Source organism: Mus musculus, chromosome 4 (genome assembly GCF_000001635.26).
Source record: "Mus musculus strain C57BL/6J chromosome 4, GRCm38.p6 C57BL/6J".
Lineage (NCBI taxonomy): Eukaryota > Metazoa > Chordata > Mammalia > Rodentia > Muridae > Mus > Mus musculus.
Window position 1 is genome coordinate 41,218,305 of NC_000070.6, and position 16,858 is coordinate 41,235,162.

Genomic DNA, 16,858 nt, shown 5'->3' on the forward strand with positions numbered 1-16,858 from the left:
ACTTACATCTTCAGTCCAGTCTTCTGTTGTCCACTCTTCCACAGAATTCTTCCAGGCACCTGACGGAACAAGAGACGATACAGCACAAAGTCAGCCATAACGCTAACGACTTAATGATTCTGTGTATTTACTTGACAATCCAAGAAACATAATTTCTTTACATCTAGTTCTGACAAAAATCAAATGTTTCTATATAAAATATCCCTAACTATATATCCTTAAATCATACTTCCCAAACAGCAATTTTAAAAATATTTTAGCAATTCTGCTGTTAAGAAAACATACAAACATGCTAAAGATGAACACAATCGCCAGGCGTGGTGGCGCACGCCTTTAGTCCTAGCACTTGGGAGGCAGAGGCAGGTAGATTTCTGAGTTCCAGGCCAGCCTGGTCTACAGAGTGAGTTCCAGGACAGCCAGGGCTACACAGAGAAACCCTGTCTCGAAAAACCAAAAAACAAACCAAAACAAACCAAACAAACAAAAACAAAAAACCCAAAACAAACAAACAAAAAAGATAAATACAATTAATGATTTACTCCGTCTGATGCATATTATTAGAAATTAAATACTATAATATGATGAGATACACATTCAATCCCAGCAGTTAGGAGGGAGCTCTGTGAGTTCAAGGCCAACCCGGTATATATATATTTCTGGGATAGTAAGGGCTATGTAGGGAGACCCTGCTTGTCTCAAACAAACAAATAAAATGGAATACCAGGGCAAGATCCAGCTTAACTTTAGACTACCTGCCTAGTAAACAAATGGCTCAATTTCTGGCATTGCCAACACAAACACACAGGGCTGAAGAGTTAGCACAACCAGTTAGGTGCTTACTATACAAGTATAAGAATTTCTGAGCAGTGGTGGCTCATTCCCTTAATCTCAGCACTCAGGTGGCAGAGGCAGGTGGATCTCTGTGACTTTGAGGCCAATCTGGTCTAATGAGTAAGTATTAGTCAAGACAGTTAGGGCTGGCTATACAGAGAACCCTGTGTCCAAAAACCAAAAAACAAAAAGTATGAGAACGTGAAATCCATACTGAGTATCCATGATTAAGATAAAAAAAAGTACTCGGGCTAAACAGACAGCTCAGTGGATAAGAGTCCTTGCTGTGCTGTGCAAGCCTAGAGCACGCAAGTCTAGAGCACGGGCAGGCAGGCAGTGTTGGGGAATGGAGACATGCAGGTACCAGATTGCCATCGTGGTGTGCTTCTGGTTCAGTCAGAAGCCCTGCCTCAAGGGAAGAGGGTAGAAAGCGAGAGGAAGACACCTCATGTCCTCCCTCAGACTCTCTGAGTGCTTATTTTGGGTGTGTTCCCTCCATACATCACACACAAATCAGCTGGAATGCTGGCATGTGCTGGGTCTTCAAGAGTGAGGATGATAGGCTCACCTCTGAGGCACGCTGGCCGCCAGCCGAGCCTGCTGGAGGCTCCAAGCTAAGTGAGAGGCCCAGTCTCAAAACACAAAGCTATGAGACTTCAGCTTACACATGCATGGATATCCACATGAATATAAAACTGTATCACAAAAGTAAAATTAAAAATTTAAAGGAACACTATTAAAATGTAAATCTGCCCAAGGCCTGATATGAAGATTAAGTCGGATCTATATCTGACCATAAGATTTAGAGAACGAGATTTTAAAAATCTTAGCAATAACACATAGTTTACTTCAGAGTTCGCATCTCATTGCTTTAAATGTCATCCTGTTCTACGCCCAGAATTAACACAAACGAGGCCATGCATACTCAGGTGAGAAGCTTGAGTTGGTTTTCAAGCAGAAAGACATAATGCATAATAACAACTGTAAGCATGAACCCCATAACTGCTGCATCAGGAAATGCAGGGGAAGTCAGAAGCATGTGTTGCGGTGGCTTGCCACATACCCAGCCGCATAAAAATGCCAAGAGGTGAGCTCTAATTCTTAGCAATTCTAAAACACTACAATTTTATAATAAGAATTTCAATGCAAACGACTACATTTCAGAAATGTTGTTGTCCTATACCCCAAAACATATGGGATAACTTTGAAGACATCCTTTGCAGCCTGCAACAGTATGTTTGGGTTGAGCTGGCTGAGAATTTAGTTCGCTACTAAGTAAGTATTTACACAGTATATACAATGCTCTGGGTTTAGGCCAAGCACTTAAAAACTAGAAGCCCATTTGGAGTAAGTGAGAGGGGGGCCATGAGGAAGATAAGAACTGTTGCGATTTGGTCTGTTGTTATGTACAGTAATGCTAAAATTCTGTACCCAAAGATCTACTTGCCTATGAGTGAACTCTCACACTTACCAAATTTTGTTGTACAAACCTTGTTCTTTATTTTAAAATTATTGGTTAAATAAAAATAGTATAGACAATTACTGGAGGGATTAGATAGAGGTAGGGAGGTTTTGAGTTACCTGATTAGGGGCTGCAGAGAGTGGAAGGAGGAGGACTTGGGAGGGAAGAGGAAGCTGCCGTGAGGGCAGATGGAGCATGAGCACAGCCAGGAGAAACAGTAAGTGTCTGGGCACATCACTGGGGAGGCAGCCAGGCCAGCAGTTAGAAAAGTAGATTAGCAGTTATCCCCCCAGTAATTGTCAAAGCCAAATAATGTAACCATAGTGGGAGTCTCATTCATAAGCTAGATTGCTGCAAGAGTGTGTGTGTATGTGTGTGTGTGTGTGTGTACACAAAGACCAATGTAAACATGCTTGTCCTTCCCCCTTCTCTCTCCCTCTTTCTTTTTTGTTGTGTTTTTGAGATGGGATCTTGGCTATCCCAGAACTCCCTATGCAGACCAGGCTGGCTTTACACTTGAGGAGACCCGCCTGCCTCTGCCTGCAGTGCACAAGCACCGCACCCAGCCCAAAACCATTATATAGGAGCCACACAACTTTACACTTTTAAAAAATGTTAGTTTTATTTATGTTGTGATGGAAGTGGGGGAAGGTTACAGGTGCTATAGCATGAATGTAAGGGTCCATTTTCTCTTTCTTATGGGCCCCAGGATCAAACTCATCAGGATTGGGACCAGTGCCCTTACCCAAAAGGCTAAAAAGGGTTTGTTTCTTCTCTTTTGAGGCTGACCTCAAACCTATTCAAACTGTACCAATGGACCACACTTCCTTATGTAGCTCTGGTGTCAAACTCAAACCTAGGCCTCAGGAAGTCTACGTGAACAGCCTACCAATTAATGATACACTCAGTTCTGTATAATGCTTAACTGCAAAATTTCAAAACAAAACATTCTTCATACCTTTAAGTCCATAAGAACTTTTACTTGGCGGTTCCTGAGACATACTGTGAGACTTGGCCAGCCCTTCTGTCAATTAAAATAAAAGGTAAGCTTTTAGTATATGAAAACAAGAGAAGCTGATCAGCATACAAAATAAAGTCAATGTATTACAGCAGTCCCTCATAGAGGGAGCAAGGCCCAAAACCATTAAATGGAAAATAATAGAAACAAAACATCAACAACACTCATATAATGCTTATGATAATTTTTATTTCATGTAATTGGTTCTAAGTATTAAATGTCTGACTACGCTGGATTGGTGATCAAACCATTAGGGCCGGAGATCCTGAGTACACTCTTGTAATCCACTAGCGGAAAGTCTTCTGCCCTCCACAGCTTGTGTGTACACACTCACAATCCTTCACAAAATGAAGGGGGAAAAGATCAAAAGGTAGAGAGCATGAAGTCAGACACATGGGCCAAGCTCTGGCTTCTGTAGGTGTGCACATAGGCACAAGAACCCACACCCACGGGTACAAGAACATAGATACAAATTCTTGATGACTTATTAAGATTTGCTGTCTTCTTTGTGAATGTATAGACCTCACTTGGGCCCATGTTCTCACGTGGGATTGCGAGGCTGCATTCTCTGTAATGAATAACACTGAAATAGCAAATCTTTGCCCCAATCAGCTAGACAGGAGACTCTTGATTGGCAGTAGAATACATTGTCAATCTGTCCATTTACACTTCTGTTAGCTGCACACTGCCTAATAACTGTCAACCCCAAGTGTTGGGATTATAGATATGAGACACTACACCTGGCTGTCAATGAGATTTCCCATTGAGAGGCTTTGAAGGTAACAATAAACTAAAAGGAGTTGGGAGTATTCTCCATCCAGCATGCTTATATAACAAGAGCATAAGAGGCTGGAGAGATGGCTCAGCAGTAAAGAGCACTGACTGCAATTACAAGGGTCCTGAGTTCAAATCCCAGCAACCACATGGTGGCTCACTACCATCTGTAATGAGATCTGATGCCCTCTTCTGGTGTGTCTAAATACAGCTACAGTGTACTTACATATAATAAATAAATCTTTGGGAGAGAGGGAGCGGTGCTGGAGCGAACGGGGCCAGAGTGAGCAGGGGTCCTGAGTTCAATTCCCAGCACCCACAGGATGACTTTACAACCATCTGTATGGCTACAGTGTACTCATATACATAAAATAAATAAATATATATATTAAAAAAAGAAGAACACAAAACATTTCTTTAGATAAGGTCTCATGCCACAGTCCAGATTGGCTGTGAACTCAGCAGCTACTAACAGACCCCCCAGTGCTGGGAATTACAGGCATGACCCACCATACTCAGATAAGAACAATTTTAAAACAAGCTCTAGGGACTCAAGAGATGGCTTGGCAGTTATGGATGCTTGCTATTCTTCCAGAGGCCCTCCACTCAGTTGCCAGCATCTATGTCAGGTGGATTATAATACCTACAACCATTGCTCTAGGAATTTGGCACCCTATTCTCATCTTTATAAGCACCCAAACTCCCATGCATTACCCCACAGAGACACAGACAGACAGATAAGACAGACACACACTGTGCCCATACTCCACCCCTAATCAATCCTAGAAGAGTCTCTGAAGATGGCTGTGATGAGTCTTGAAATCCCAGACTTCTAGAATATTAGACAAGAGGATCACTGAAAATTCAAGGCCAGCTTAAGGTACAATGAGACTATTTCTCAAAAACAGACACAGAACAAAACAAAGACTTCTAACAAAAACAAAACAAGACCAAAAAACCACTTACCCGGTCCCTCATCTGTACCATTCTGAGCAGCTTCCCAAACTGCCAACTTTGTCCCACAGCCATCTGTAGACATGGACTCTGAATAGTCTGCAGGATTGAATGTCCTGGGGGGGTTGAAGTAAAGAAACAAGCAACTAAAGCAAGCATCAAAATCACAAAATAAACCGTATAAAATATACCAAACAGCATTGGGGAGGCAGATCTCTGAAAGTCAAGGCCAGTCTGATCCATATAGCAAGCATCATGACAGCCAAAGCTACATAGACAGACTCTAAAAACAAGAAAATAGAAAAAAGAAAATATTCAAAACCAAATCAGCTCAAGTCCCTTCAAAGGGGTGCTATAAAAAGTCCTCCCTCCTTATATTGGATAATGGCTAACTCTTTAAGCCACTGTGATGTAGGTATTTTTTATACACTTTTTGCGCCTATAATAAAGATCTCTGTTTGGGTTATTCTGTTTTGTTTTGTTTTCAGACACAGTATTTTCAATGTAGCCCTGGCAGTATTCAAACTGAATATGTAAACCAGGAGTGGCCTTAAACGTACAGAGATCTGCCCCCCAGCCCCCAAATGCTGGGTTTAAAGGCTTGTGACACCCCAACCAACCCCATACAAAACTGTTTTATTTAGTTACTCACATGTACTACAGCACACTTTCCTTCTACCCTTAAAAGTCCTAGGGACAGAACTTTAAAGCGTTGGTAACAAGGACCTTTATTAACCTTTAGGTCCAGTGATTTGAATGTTTTCATTTTTGTTTTTTAAACAGGGTATCACAATGTAGCACTGACAAGCCTCTAACTCACATAAATATGCCTGCCTCTACCTCCTAAGTACTAAGATTAAAGACATGAGTGAGCCTTATCATTCTTGAAGATGGGGTCTGTATCATGTATCCCTGGTTATCTGTGAACGCTGTAACTAAAGATGACCTTGAACTTCTGATACTGTAATAGATTCCCAGACCTTAACACAGGCCTTGGGTACCTCAGCACATAGGCAGCACCACCTGTCAAAAGAAGAACAAAGAAGACCTTCTCCATCTTGCTTTGGGGAAAGTCCCTAAATATAGTGACCTTGCTCTTTGGCTCCTATAGTTCCACTTCTGGCTAACTGAAGTGTGTCAACCCAGGAATGTAGGTTTTGTGATTAAAAGCCCGTTCTGAGAAATGCTCAGGGCTACAACTCAGTCTCAAACACCTGGAGTAGTTACTAATAAAAGTTTCTATTGGCTTGAGCTGTGTCCTAGTGGTCTTCTCTAGTGGATACCTCAAGTTTACAAGTATTACAAGTTTATACCACCATTCCCAGTTTTATGGTATGCTGGGGACGGAATTTTCTTTGCCTGTTCTAGGGAGGCACTCTATCAACTACATCGCCAGCCAAGCGTACATATCTTCAACAGACGTTACTTTAGGATCATCTACCTACTTTTGTATAAATGGTCTTCAAGTTTCTACAATATAGTCTTTGGCATCCTGAAAAGTTATGAAGACCTGGAAGCCTTCCCAGTCTAGAAAGAACACCATTGAAAATGTCCAATGAAAGGACCAGAGAGAAGGTTCAAAGTGGTTAAGAGCACTTGCTGCTCTTGCAGGACTTGGGAGACAGGTTCCATCCCCAGTACCCACTCGAAAGCTCAAAATGGCCTGGAATTCAAAAGTTCCTAGGAAACCTCTTCTGGCTTCACAGGCCCCTTCATGCCCATGGCACACAAACATACATTCAAGCCCACACATAAAACTGCATATTTTAAAAAAGTCCCAATGAGAACAAATACATCAAGTGTAAACGTGTCTCCTTCTTGTGTCAGAATTGAAGCTTCGACTGTCCTGAAACTTGCTTGTAGACTAAGCTAGCCTTGAACTCAAAAATGTGCTGGTCTCTTGCCTTAGTGTTGGGATTAAGGAAGGGTCTGTCATAACACCAAAAGAACTTTAAAACTCTTTATATTTTCTGTGTTTTCCCTACATGTACATATATGTACCATGTGCATGCTGCCTGCCCAGAGTCCAGAAGAGAGCATCAGATTCCCTGGAACTGGGGTTACAAATGGCTGTAAGACATGATGAAAGGCCTGGGTGCTGGAACCAAACCTAAGACTTCTCCAATAGCAGCAAGTGCTATTAGCTGATGAACCATCTCTCCAGCACCCCCAACTGTGGATTTGAGTAGAATTATATTCTTCATATATGGATATAGCTAAAGAAATGTTTTGTTCACACTTCTTTGTATTATCACTAGAGGGGGCTGGTGAGATGGTTCAGAAATAAAAGAACTAGCTGTCAGGATTCACAGGCTACATCCATGTTACAATGCACGCATAAGAACATAAGTAAACAGAAATGCTATGAGTTTAAGGCTAGGGTTCCAAATTCAAGTTGTCTTGCCATGCACAAAAGAAACAGTAAGAGAAAGAAAAACTAGACATAACAGTAGCTAACTCTAACACCTACCTAGAATGCTCAGCATTCACTACCATCACTCAGGACAACACTATCATTCACATAAACACTTCATGTTAAATAGCTAGATTTAGCCGCATCTGTAAGTGGCTTTCAACCTGGCAGCCGAGGACATTATGCACATATGCCTACTCCCTTGGGAACATGTGGTGTCCGCAGACATGTTAGTAACTTCATGAGGAAGGAGAGGGGTGTCAGGTTAGAGAGAAGGATGATGTAGCATCACTGTGCAGCACATGCACACCAATGAAGTTATCCAAGCAAACTGCACGGAGCAGAGGCTTCAGTGCTGACGCAGCATTTACTGCAACAGCAACAACAACACTATTTTCACTATGGTTAGAAAGCCCTTCAGAAGTACAACCACCTCTAGCTGGGATAAAGTACAGGCAGGTCAAAGGCAGATAAAACAGAACAACTAGGAAGCACCTACAGCAGTGGGATGGCTGTGACTTACCCCATGCTTTGAGCGGAGAACCTTCCTGTCCCTCTGCCCCTGCCACGTCCAAATCCTTTAACAAAACACAATTATAGAATATAATTGTATTTGTACATGTATATATAATGATTAAATAAAGCAGAGTTTCAGGCCAATCTGGGGCTACAGGGTGACTTCTCAACCTGTAGTCAATCACAGACTACAGTATGAGCCTTTTTTTTTTTCCTTAAAAAAGAAGAAAAAAAAAAGCAGCTAAGCAGCTAACTCATTCTTAGGGGCATCTGATGCCCTCTTCTGGCCCCCACAGGCATTGCATACACATGGCACACAGATGTACATGCAAGCAAACCGTTCACAGATAAAACAATTTAAAATATAAATAATGCCTTGGCAATGGTGGCGCACGCCTTTAATACCAGAGGCAGAGGCAGGCAGATCTCTGAACTGGATGCTAGCCTGGTCTACAGAGCAAGTTCCAAGACACTCAGGGCTATGGAGAAACTATGTGTAGAAAACAAAATACCCCAAACCCCCAAATAAATAATAAGCTCTCCTTGCTTTGTTGGTAGTGTAACCATGTATATCATACCTCTGTCTCAGCTTCCTAAATGCTGGGATTACATCTGTACACCACTATAACTGATTATAAAAGTGGCTTAAACAAATCATCTGAAAATAACCAAAAGGATTCTTCAAAGTGACAGACATAATCCAGGATCTGAGGGATGGCTCAGGGATGGAGCCATTCTTACCAAGGACAGGCAACCTTCAGCACCAAAAATAACAAAACCAAAGCAAAATGTAAAAACAAAAGAACCGGGCATAATCTAAGGGGTTCCTTCTCAGCCATCTTAGAGAACACTCCTTCATACTGCATTTCCAATCATCCTTAATAGCCAGGGTGGCAGCAGCTGGCCTGGTCCTCCTCCCCCCTCACCTCTGCCTCGGGCCCGCTTGCCCCGCTCCGCAGGCTTGTCTCCTTGGCTGCAGTCAATCCCATTCTCTTCACCTTTGACTAAAGAAGAAAAAGCAAACATGTCAACTTTTCATTTTCAAACCTCTTACCAAACTTATGAGATACAAAACCAAGATCAAAATGCACAGAAAGAATCAAAAACCCAACACTCTTCTTTGCAATCCCACAAGTTCAAGGCCAGCCTGGTCTAAATTCAAACAAGGGCTACATATTGAGGGAGCACCTGTCTCAAAAGCCAAAAAGGAAAAAAAAAAAAAGGTTAAAAAGAAGTTAAAATGTAAACAACATTTAGAAATCATGATGAATAAAAAGTAGCACAAATCTAGAAGCACATGACCAAAGGCTTATCCAACACTAGGATGACAAAACCAAGAGAATCGTGAATTCAAGCTCAAGGCCAGATGAACCACATAATCAGACCTAGTATTTAGAAAAAGAAAAAGAGCTCTTAAGGTCTCACCTTTCTTATTCTCAGCTCTCTTTCTCTCTCTCCCTTCCACCCTCTCTCCACATGGCCATGGCTGGCCTCTCTCTTTCTCTTACTTTCTCTCTGCATTTCTACAATAAAGCTCAAGGAAGGAAGGAAGGAAGGAGGGTGGTGTGGAACAAAATCCTGAATGGCACCAGATGCAATCCCAGATAGAAGACTAAAATGAAAATCACATGGTGCTGAGCATGGTGGCACAGTCCTTTAATCCCAACACTCAGAACAGAGGCGAGAGCTCTGAGGCCAGCCTGGTCTGCAGAGCAAGCTCCAGGGCAGTCAGTCAGACCATGACTAAAACAGTATACAGCATGGGCATTTTACTTTCTGTCTACATGTACCCTCCTGTAAAATAAATTTTCTATAAATAAGTACTAAAACCCAACACTTACTACAAAACAATGCTATCTATAAACATCACAGAACAAAAGGTAAAGTGTAAGAGACAGGCTTTGTAGCATCCTACCAGAAAAGGCAAGGACAGACTTCTGTTTCTCATATTCATACTGGATCCAATAGATCCATACAAAAACTAGTCAATAGATATTGATATCATTACTCCACTTTTTAGTTGCTGCTTAGCTCACATGAGCTTGGCTTCATTTGCAGTACAAATTTAAATTTATCCTATCCCTTCCCATCATCCTCACCTGCTTCTGAACTTTATTTCTCCCCAGAACAAGTTCTAACAAACATTACTAAACTATTGAGACCAGGTGTGGTGGCCCACCCCTTAATCCCAGCACTTGGGTGCCGAGGGCTGGCAAAGCTCAGGAAGTTTAAGGGCAGCCAAGGCCACATAGTGAGATCCTGTCTCAAAAACAATAAAAACCAAGTATTTTATAAGTGCTAGAAGTGTGGTCAAATAAAAGCCCAAGCAAAGGCCCCTGAGTGAGTCCCCAGCACAAACTATACATTTCTATTACTTAAATACTCATTTCTCGATCTTGATGTTATTGTTCAATCGACCTTCATTTAAAAATAGAGCTGGTGAGGTGGCTCAGTGGGTAAGGGCTCCTGCCAAGCCTGAATTCACTCCCAGGACCCAAATGGTGAAGGGAAAAAGTCAACCCCAAAGTTTTTCTCAGACCCCCACATGTACACCATGACATGTGCACCCACACCCGTTATGAAAATAAAATATATATGTACTTTTAAAATTTAGAGTGAGGGACAGAAGTGGGTGCCTGTAATTTCACTGCTGGACAAAAAGGAATCTTAGCTAAAGCCGGCTCAAGGTATATATTGAAAGTATAACAGTTTCATAAGGGCTAGGGAGAGCTCTTTGAGAGAAGATTTTACGATATAGCTCAGGTTGGTTTGGAACTCACAATTTTTCTATTAAAAGCTCTCAAATTCTAGGATTATAGACATGAGCTCACTGTGAGCTGTTTGAAAATCTATGTGTTCATTACTACAGGTTGCCAAGTACTCCCTACACAGCAACAAGTTGTCTCCTGGGCTGTTCCAAGTAAATTGGTGTCAAAATATGGATCAAAGGAAACTGCTCAAACAATTCTGCCTTCTGAATCTGCCTCCTTTAATTTTTTTTTTTTTTTTTTGTGTGGTGGGAGGGGGAGGTGGGTGACAGGGTCTCACTATGTAACCCTGGGTGGCCTGGAACTCCATGTAAATCTGTATGGCCTCAAAACTCACAGGAACCCACATGCCTCTACCTGGGGCTGAAGACACACCTAGACATCTCTAATTAATTTAATCTATGTCTATAGCATGAATATCTGTAGGGGAAGAAAAAACAGCTTCATACAAACAGGCCTATACCCACCACACTCCCAGCTTGCTTGGTTTCTAGCCAGTCTGAAAGGACAAGAATGAACGACCTGCAGCTCAGGTCGGTACAGGATCTTACAGACTGCCCTGTGTGACCCAGTGTCAGTGGGAGTGATTGGTAGTCGGGCTGTTCTCCCAGTCTTCGGGTGTGTGAGAACGGCTAGGAGAAGAGCTACACTCACACTCTCGGACTCGGTTGCCGCCTCTTCCCTTGCGGTTGTTGGTTCCCCGTCCACGACTCGCTTCTCTCTCCGTCCTCTTCTCTCTGTTTTCTTTGTTTTCTGAACTTTCTCTTCCAAAATTCTTCTTCTTCCCTCCTACAGTCTCCCATGAAGTCTGTCAAAAAGTAGAGTCTATACCACTAAGTGGTCACACAGCTTTGAAAACTTACATTCTATTTCTTTCCCATTTGTGGGATGTAAAACTATGACAGAAAGTTAGGTAAAGTTGAGCAAGGGGAGACCTGGAGACTCAGTGGGCACACACCTGAGGCTGAGGTGAAACACTCTGGCTGCTGGCCACCCTCCAGTGTTTGCACAGTTACCCCCACTGCAGTTAGTATGCCAAGACTGTCATTGCTGTTGGTTAGTCATTAGAAACAAAGCTGCTGACACTGTCAGGTAAGACCCATGGCAAGGAAGCATGGAAGAAACTATGTCCCACAATGTCCTAGAAGGAGTCAGAAGTCCAAAAGAACTTTTCTCTGCTCCATTTCCTTCACGACCACTCACCCGCTAACAAGAGTACTCGTGATATGTTCAGCCCCTAACTTACTATCATACGCTCTCTGACAAAAACAAAGATCCAGCTCTGGCTCGCAGTTATGAGATTTCTATGTTCAAGACAGAGCTGGTGATGGGGCTGGAGAATTGGCTCAGCAGTTAAGAGCATTTGCTGCTCTTGCAGAAAACCAAAGCTCGGTTCACGGCACCTACATTTGTGATTTCAACCATCTGTAACTTATAACACTAATTTCAGAGGACCCAACACCCTCTTCTGACATCCTCTGCCACCCAGCACATATATATGCATGCAAGCAAAACACCCACAGAAAAAAATGAATAAAATCAATAGAAATATTTTTTTAATTTTAATTAATTAAATATTAAAGGCATGGTGGCTCACACTATAATCCCAGCACTTAAGAATGCTTTGAGTATGAGGTCAATCTACCCTATATAGTAAATTCCAGACCAACCTGGGCTAGAAAGTAAAAACTTGTCTGTCTGTCTGTCTCTCTCTCTCACACACACACACACAAATACACGTCTACATGTAGGCTTGTGTACCATGTGCTTGACTAGAGCCCACAAAGGTCAGAAACGGGTGCCAGATCTCCTGAGACTGGAGTTGAGCAGTCGTGAGCTATTGTGTAGTGCTCTGAAAGAGCTGCATGTGCTCTTAACTGCTTAGCCATGTCTCCAGCCCAAAAACTTCATTCTATTCAACATCAAAATGTTAAAAAGCAGTGTATAGTTACAGTACTTGCTTTCTCACAGCACTCCAATTTTACTCAGTGAATATTTGTAACAGCCTCCCCTCAAAGCAAGAATGTGACTAAACCCAAACATTGAAAAGAATGGCACCTGTCAGGTTTAGTGGCTCACACCCTTAATCCCAGCACTGGGGAGGCAGAGGCAGGCAGATCTCTGGGTGTAAGACCAGCCTTGAACATGGACTCAAAGCTAAAAGTGGGTGCCAGGACAGTCAGGGCTATATAGTGAGACCCTGTATTGAAAAAGAAAAAGAGAGAGAGAGAGAGAGAGAGAGAGAGAGAGAGAGAGAGAGAGAGAGAGAGGAGAGGAGACACTGGATGCTCTTCCAGAGAAAGGATCCAGGTTTGATTCTCAGCACCCACAGGATGGTCATAACCATGTGTACCTGCAGTTCTGGGGAGCCTGATAACCCATCTGGCTTCCACAGGCACTACATGCACATGACACACAGACACACACGCAGTCAAACACTCATACACATAAAATTAAAACCACACACACTTACTTTAATATGTGTGTATACGGTCTGGGGAGATGGCTCAGCATTTAAGAGCATTCACTGTCAAATCTTCCAGAAGACCTAGGTTTGATTTCCAGTATCCATATAGTAGTAGTTCACAACCGTATATAACTCCAGTCTCAGGGACCTGACACCCTCTTCTGGCCTTAACATGTACAAGGCTAGCAAGTATTACACATACATACATACATGAAAAGAAAGCACCTGGGATGGAGAGATGGCTCAGTGGGTAAGAGCACTGACTGCTCTTCCAAAGGTCCTGAGTTCAAATTTCAGCAACCACATGGTGGTTTATAACCACCCGTAATGAGATCTGACTCCATCTTCTGGTGCTGTCTGAAGACAGCTACAGTGTACCTATTTATAATAATAAATAAATCTTTGGGCCGGAGCAACAGGGACTGAGTAATCGGGGCTGAATGGATCTAGCAGAGGTCCTAAAATTCAATTCCTAACAACCACCTGAAGGCTCACAACCACCTGTACAGCTACAGTGTACTCATATACATAAAATAAATAAATAAATCAATCTTTAGAAAAGAAAGCATCTATATGCATAAGATACGTAAATCTTTTAAAACAACGACAGTATGAGCTAGGCATGGTGACACACACCTTTAATCCCAGCACTTGGGAGGCAGAGACAGGAGGATTTCTGAGTTCGAGGCCAGCCTGGTCTACAAAGTGAGTTCCAGGACAGCCAGGGCTACACAGAGAAACCCTGTCTCGGAAACAAACAAACAAACAAAACCCCCCAAAAATAAAAATAAATAAAAAGACAGTCTGACTGTCTCTCTCTCCCTCCCTCCCCACCCCTCTGGGTGTGTGTGTGTGCGTGTGCATGTGCGTGTTTGTGTGCGTGTGTGCGTGTGTGTGTGTGCGCACGCGCGCTGGGATTACATGCCATTATGAACTACCACAGAAGAGCTCTGGAAACTGAACTCAGGTCCTCTAGAGAGCAGTTCATGCTCATAGCCAACGGGCCATCTCTCCAGCCCCAAGACAGCCATGTTGGATGCAGTCATCGCTGTATTTTCTTCTAGGTGACATATTATTTGTTTAAATTTTCTCTGAAACAGTTTCCTCAGTTTAGAAATATAAATCAAATACAATCAAATTTCCATAAGGAGGTCAAAGGAATAGAGCAGACAACATTCTCGCATGATTTTTAAGCACTACAACTTATTTTCTATGTCTGTGCGTTGTAAGGGTCTGTATTACTAAGTTTCAAAACCACATGCTTATGGAATATTTATTAACATTCATTAGCAAGAAGGAACTAGCAAATCCTGCAGATGTAAGAATTAGGGCAGAAAGGGCTGGAAAGATGGTTCAACAGTTAAGAGCACTTGTTATCCAGCACTCGGAGGCAGGTACTCTGGGCTATAGAGGGAGTTCCAAGATTACCCAGAGAAGCCCTGAGTGGAAAAACAACAACAAAGGATGCTTGCTGGTTTTTATGGAGGACATGGATTCAGTCCCCAGCACCTACATGGTGGTTTACAACTACCCAGAACTCCAGTTCTAGGGGATAGTAATGCCTTCTTCTGACCTCCTAGGGAAACAGGCACTTACCTCATATATGTATGCACATACTACATACATAGCCACATACATAAAGCAAAATAAATACATCTTTTTCTTTAAAAAACATTTAAAAAGGTAGGGCTGGGGATGTAAGTCAGGAGAGTGCTCCTAGCATTCACAATCCCCAGCCCTGCATAAATCCAGTATGGTGGTGCATCCTGTTATCTTAGTATCTTAGTATCTAGTAGTCAGAAGTGGTGACTAAGATGAGTAGCCATTAGTAGTCTGGAGCCACAAGCTTCTCAGGTGGTGTTAATGTCCACAAGCTTGGACACTTTTAGAAACTGTTGAGCTGGAAGAAATAGCCAGCCAGGTTCCTGTTGGACCTTTCCTCTAGTGCTTGTCTATAATGTGAATGACCCCAGGCTTGTTTCCCAGAACACTCCCTCAAAAATACAGCCTGCCCAACCCCTGCAACACAGCTCCCATCCACAGTCAAACTGAAAATGCAATCTGACACTGGAGCTGGACCAGTGGGTGATACTCACGGTGTCAGAATTCCCTTCCAACAGTATATTGATAGCTTTGTTCACATCACCATTACAGTCATGTAGGGCCACGATGCATTCATCCTGATTTTTTCCCGTCACTTCCATAAGCTAGTAAAAGAATCAGAAAATGGTTAAAAGGGGGGGAAAAAGGCATTCAATATTAACTTTGTGATTCTTCTATTCAAATACAGCAATTATGCTGTCCTTCCACCCAATGGCCTTTTCTAGACTCTATTATGTTTAGGCTCAAAGAGCAGGTTGAGATTCCTGTGTCTCTTGTGTCCCCAAATAAAACTAGGCAAAGTCTTAAATTAAGTAGTGGTTACTGGCCTGGAACAACCTGCTATACAGACCAGGCTAAACTCAAACTCATTACTAATTGATCGGCCTACCTCTTCTACCTAGAATCTAGAATGAAAGGTGTTCATCACAACCCTCAGCTTATGAAACAGCATAACATATGCACAGACCAGCATTCTCAGAACTCCTATATCATGCTCAAACTTAAGTGAATAGCATAGAATTTGCAAAGTTTTGATTCCTAAAATGTTAACTGGGACTTCATTTGAACATAGTCAGCATTCACTAATTGCATTAGAACATCCTATCTACAAACTTACTAACAGCCTGAAGTCTCACAAGCAGAATTCAACAGCTGTCACAGCTTCAGCACATCTTATAGCTGCAGTCAAAGTAAATCTCATCCCCTTCTCTTTAACCAGCCCCACAAACTTCTTAGCATCTTCCTAATTAGAACGATCCTAAAATATCGGTGAACAAATCTATGGCATAAGTATTGTGTATTAACAGGATTTAATTATTTTAACATGTACTCAAGTTCAAAAACTGCTTGATTTCAACATTTCATGAGATTCCTGTCTGTAGTAGCACAGGAGCACCTGTCTAGAACACACATCCTGTGGGCTGCATCTGTAGTTCAGCGGTAAGAGCATTTGCCTCGGATGTATGAGGTTTGATTCTTAGCACTACAAAAGTAAATAAACTGAAGTGCAGAAAGGAGACCTCTTGGTCTAATAAACATAAGCACAGCTCTTTACATGAGCACACAGGACCACCAGTTCTAACCACTCGCTGGATTCACATTTCCCCTTCACTATGAGAGTGAACAACAAGTACTCTACAGTAAGGTAGGTGTTGTTTCTTTCCTACAATTAAAAATATATTCCTCACATCTCAAAAGTTATACTTTCTAAATCTAGGTATACAGAACTGTCAGTGGGACTGCAGCAATGTCTAGCCCACTGGTCACATGCAAGCACACTACTGAGATCCCACTGTCAAGACAAAGACGCTCATGCTGTGTTTCCTTGTCTGGCTACCAGTATTGAGTACTTGATCACAGGCCCAAAATTCATTATTGAATACAAGATCAGACTAAGTAATAAGTTTTAAAATTTAAAATTCCTAGTAAAATTAGTGAAGGGGCTAGAAAAACGACCTGGCAGTTAAGCTCCCTTGTTGCTGCTGCAGAAAACACAGGTTCAGTTCCCAGCACTCGCCCGGTGGTTCATAACCATCCATCACTACTATTCCAG

At 42.3% G+C, this 16,858-nt stretch overlaps 1 protein-coding gene across 8 annotated transcripts in view; it reads right to left on the bottom strand.

The window, feature by feature from the left end:
* Ubap2 (ubiquitin-associated protein 2) overlaps positions 1–16,858 on the bottom strand; it is an 81,704-nt gene that overhangs the window by 23,992 nt on the left and 40,854 nt on the right. For all 8 annotated transcript variants that reach the window (XM_006538224.2, XM_006538226.4, XM_006538225.4 and 5 more), the window contains 7 exons: positions 15,300–15,410; positions 11,391–11,544; positions 8,895–8,972; positions 7,976–8,030; positions 5,052–5,155; positions 3,252–3,317; positions 7–59 (listed from right to left, as the gene is read on the bottom strand). In XM_006538224.2, coding sequence (XP_006538287.1) covers positions 7–59; positions 3,252–3,317; positions 5,052–5,155; positions 7,976–8,030; positions 8,895–8,972; positions 11,391–11,544; positions 15,300–15,410 — 621 coding nt within the window. The remainder of the gene's footprint in view (positions 1–6; positions 60–3,251; positions 3,318–5,051; positions 5,156–7,975; positions 8,031–8,894; positions 8,973–11,390; positions 11,545–15,299; positions 15,411–16,858) is intronic.